The sequence below is a fragment of the Prosopis cineraria genome, unplaced genomic scaffold (genome assembly GCF_029017545.1).
Source record: "Prosopis cineraria cultivar Desert tree isolate PC_DT_omini unplaced genomic scaffold, ASM2901754v1 PC14, whole genome shotgun sequence".
Classification (NCBI taxonomy): domain Eukaryota; kingdom Viridiplantae; phylum Streptophyta; class Magnoliopsida; order Fabales; family Fabaceae; genus Prosopis; species Prosopis cineraria.
Window position 1 is genome coordinate 16884592 of NW_026555345.1, and position 4316 is coordinate 16888907.

General features: G+C 33.8%; 1 protein-coding gene across 1 annotated transcript; it reads left to right on the plus strand.

The window, feature by feature from the left end:
• The first annotated feature begins 1949 nt into the window (after positions 1 to 1949).
• Positions 1950 to 2675, plus strand: LOC129292343 (uncharacterized). The gene has a single exon (XM_054929913.1). It carries the CDS (start codon positions 1950 to 1952, stop codon positions 2673 to 2675), a length of 726 nt encoding a protein of 241 aa, XP_054785888.1.
• Positions 2676 to 4316: the final 1641 nt, after the last annotated feature.

Sequence of the window (4316 nt, forward strand, 5' to 3'; positions counted from 1 at the left end):
TTCCTTAATTTAAATATTATAGATTTAATTTGGATGGTATAATTTAATATTAAATTTTTTTATAATTTTTATAGATTGATTATCCAGTTTTACTCTAGACTGTCCAAATTTAATTCTAAATATTTTTATAATTTTTATAAATGTTTTTGGCAAATATAATACTAAAAATAAAAATATTTCCTAATTGGCACTTTTCCAAAAAATCTGCAAAAAAATTACAAATTAAAAATTTTAAATCTATGCTATATATAATACATTTGAATAGATAATTTACCAAAAAATTTAATAAAATGGACAATCCATATTAAATATGTATTGTCAATATGGATGACAAACAAATTTATTAAAAAAATTTAAAATTTTTATTTTAATAAATATAAAATTAAAGTTAAAAAGTTAAATTCTGAAATGTCTATATAACCCAGATTTTTTTTATTGGACGAAAATGTACAGGCCTTGTTGTCCACGAAAGGCGAACCCATAATTGAAGTGTGGTGGAAAGTTAGTAATGGAAACTATGTGAAAGGTCAGAGGAAGCTTATAGGTTCCAAGAAACTAGATTTTAGCCACTCATGCGCGGGGGCGAGGTATTGGTGGGAAATTGAGGGGAAGCTACGCGTAAAAATATTTTGGGAGAATGACAATTGAGGACCCCTTAAGGACATTAATTTTAATTAGGGATCTTGAAAAATAGAAATCCCAATTAAAGACCATGGTCTTTAAGTGGGATAAAAAATAAACTTGAGTTTACAAAACTGCCCCCTCACTAAACATTGAAAGGTAACAGGAAAGAAGCTCATCTCGTGTGCTCTGTTTTCTTGTTTTTCGGCGGGAAAAATACTGATGGAGTGTGCTCTCGTGCGCTGAAAATGTTAGGGAAAAATTAGTGAAGCATAATCGTCTTCTAATAGGTAATTGTATGCATGCTTCTTTTACATTTCGTCCTCTGCCATACATGGAAGAGAAGTCTGCATCTTCTTCTTCCATTGCTCTGTTTTCTTTTTTTACACATGTCCTCTATCATGCACGCACAGAAAGAAAGTTTTAATCTTTGCAAATGCTGTCTTGCACCATTTCTCTTTGTTTTATACTTAGGAAAAAAAGTAGTCTTCTTAATGATTACAAGACTTTATATATAGAAATGTGGAAGAAATGATTTCCGAGAATGACACAGTTGAAAAAGTTGAGGAGTGAAAAACAAGGAAAATGTAACATGGATGCTGAATTTTTGTGATCTGTGTTGAAAAGTGTGTGAATGTTGAAAATTGTAACATGGATGCTGAATTTATATAGTCAAGGTTGGGATTATGGAATGGACAGTTGTGAAATATTAAATTTGTATGTTACTTGTAATTGTTCCAGGTTTATTTTCCATATGGCAAGTACTTCAGCAAAAGAAGTATTTTGTTATCTTCATGTTGATAGACATTTTGTAAAAGATTTACAAGGGAAGATGACCTATGAAGGTGGGAGATTAATTTCTAAATTGATTAGAGAAGGCATAAATCATGAAGAGCTGTTGAGGATGGTGTCATCAGTGACAGGAGTTGAAAGTGGTGCAGCTGACTTGAAATTTACAATGAAGTTTAGTGAAAATACATACATAGATTTGTTAGATGATGAGGGAGTACAACATTTGATAAAATATAATGATGAGTCAGCACATGTGTATGTTGAGACAAATGATAATGAAATAAATGGAGCAATGGATAACTCGATAGAGTAAGTTGTTATTCTGAGTTATTTGTGTGTTTAATTAGTTTAATGACCATTTATATTGACCTGTAAGTATTTGTAAATGTAGGATGGAGAATTTGTTAACATAATCACTGCTAGGATCTCCCTGTAGGCAAGAGCTTGAAAGTACATCACCCTCTTTGCCATGTTCAACACAAAATGCTCTTACACCACTGCTTGAGGTTAATTCGGTAAAATGAAAGGATTTATTTATGGGTGTTGGCCAGACATTTGATGATGCAATTGTATTCAAAAAAGCACTATATAAATACAGCCTTGCTCATAGGTTTGGTTACATATTTGTGAGAAACAGCCCTAAGAAGATGATTGTCAAATGCAATATTGATGGTTGTAAATGGAAGATATCAGCTTATGCTCTTGGGAAGACAACCTCTATATTGTGTGTGAAAAAATTCCACAATGAACACATGCACTCTGCTCAAGACAACCTCCTATTAAAGCAAAAGGCTAACTCAAGATTACCATCATCAATCATCATTGATGCTATGAGGGGGAATGTGGAGAAAACTTCAAATGAGATTAGACAAGACCTCTACAAAGAGTATGGGTTAAATCTCACATATCAGCAAGCTTTGAGGGGAAAAGATAGAGCATTGGAGGAAATACATGGGCTTCCACAACAGTCATACATGTTGATTCCATGGCTTTGTGAGAAATTGAAGGAGACGGACCCAGACACAGTTGCAAAGTGGGTTGCCTCGACAAATTATAGATTTGATAGACTTTTTATTGCATATGGATGCTGCATCAAAGGGTTTCTCCAAGGTGCTCGTCCAATTTTGTTTATCAATGGAAGTTATTTAAGCGGTCCATATAAGGGGACTTTGCTAGCAGCTTCTGCAATTGATGCAAATAATGACTTATTTCCTTTGGCTTATACAATAGTGGGTGGAGAAACATATGATAATTGGGCTTAGTTTCTTGAAAATGTGAGAGAGATCACACACCAAGTTCAATTGACCATAGTGTCAGACAGGCATAATGCTATTGTTGGTGTAGTGCATGCAATATTTGATGGCAATCAACATGCTTTTTGTTATTGCCATGTCAAAGAAAATTACAGCTCAGAATTTACAAAAATTAATAGAGGCATGCAAAGGATTGATGGGATGACCAAGGAAGATGTACTTAAGTTGTTGGATAATATTGCATATGCAAGGTTGGAAATAGAATTTCATGTTACTATGGGTCATTTGATGGTTTTCTCCCTACAGTTGGCAAGATAGTTAGAAACAAATGGGGACATAGATCGTTGGGCGTTAGCAAGATTTCCATACAAAAGATAGGACAATATACCATCAAACCATGCTGAATCTTTCAATGCTTGGTTAGTGAAAGAGAGAAAAAATCATATATGTACGTTGATAAATGAGCATCGAGCAAAATTAGTGAGAAAGCTATACAATAGCAAGATAGAAATGGCGAATTGGTCAAACAGAGTTGGACCACATATTGAGGAAAAATTGAGGGAGAATGTATTAAGAGCTGAAGTTATGGTAGCTAAATATTATAGTGTGAATATAATACTAGTGACGGTAGGAAACAATGGCTTAAGAGTGAATCTAACATTACGAGAATGCTCTTGTCAAGAATGGCAAATGGTAGGAATTCCTTGTGCACATGCATGTGCAGCAATAAAATTAGTTCAGGGTAATGTGTATTCATATGTTAAAGAATGCTACACTATTCGTGCACAAGAAAAAATTTACAACTCCACAATGATTTCGGTGGAAACCATTAACATGCCTCAGTTGACCAAGCTACATTATGAAGATTATGAAAAGAATACCTTTTTGGAACCACCACTGACTATACGTCCCCCAGGGCGACCACCTACCAAGCGAAGAGAGTGACAATTTCAGAATAAAAAAGTGTATCATTGCTCAAGATGTAATCAAGCTGGACATACCAAGAATAGATGTAGGAATCCTAATCCAATATAGGGATTGAAAGGGGATGAAAACCATATGCATATTAGTTAGTTTAAAATTAAAATGCATATGGTTTTTATTTATTTTGTGCATTTTGCTGTTGAATGACCTTTTGTACAGGTAGCCACCTCATATGTTTTTTGTACTTGTGGAGGTGGTAGGTTATGTAAATGGGATTGCAGTCTATGTTTTTTTTTGATAAGGACTGCATAGGTACCATTTAGGTAGCTGGAATATTTTTTGGGTAAAAAGGGATGCAAATTTGGTGTACATATATTGCAATCAGTGTAATATAAAGCTGATGAAAATTTCAGGTCTAAATTTGTCCAAGTAAAAATGCTGTTATGGCATAAGACTGTTGAATTCAGTAACGTAGTATAGGGATATTGCTAATGTAACTACTAACAACATAGAACCTTACTTGGGATTAAAATTTTCTGCAGTATTTCAGACATTTAAGAGACTTGTTAGATAATGGGAACCAATAATGTTGGTTGGCAATTTCATATCCAAAGCAAGAAAAATTCCTACCATAAGTTGTGAAATGAATAACCCTACTTGGGTGTGATTGTTTATCAGAAAATACCTGTCAGAAATCGAGATCCGGTAACCTTATCTGAGAATTCC

Coding starts and splice junctions, on each gene's coding strand:
- LOC129292343 (XM_054929913.1), top strand. CDS start 1,950: ATGGGTGTTGGCCAGACATTTGATGATGCAATTGTATTCAAAAAAGCA.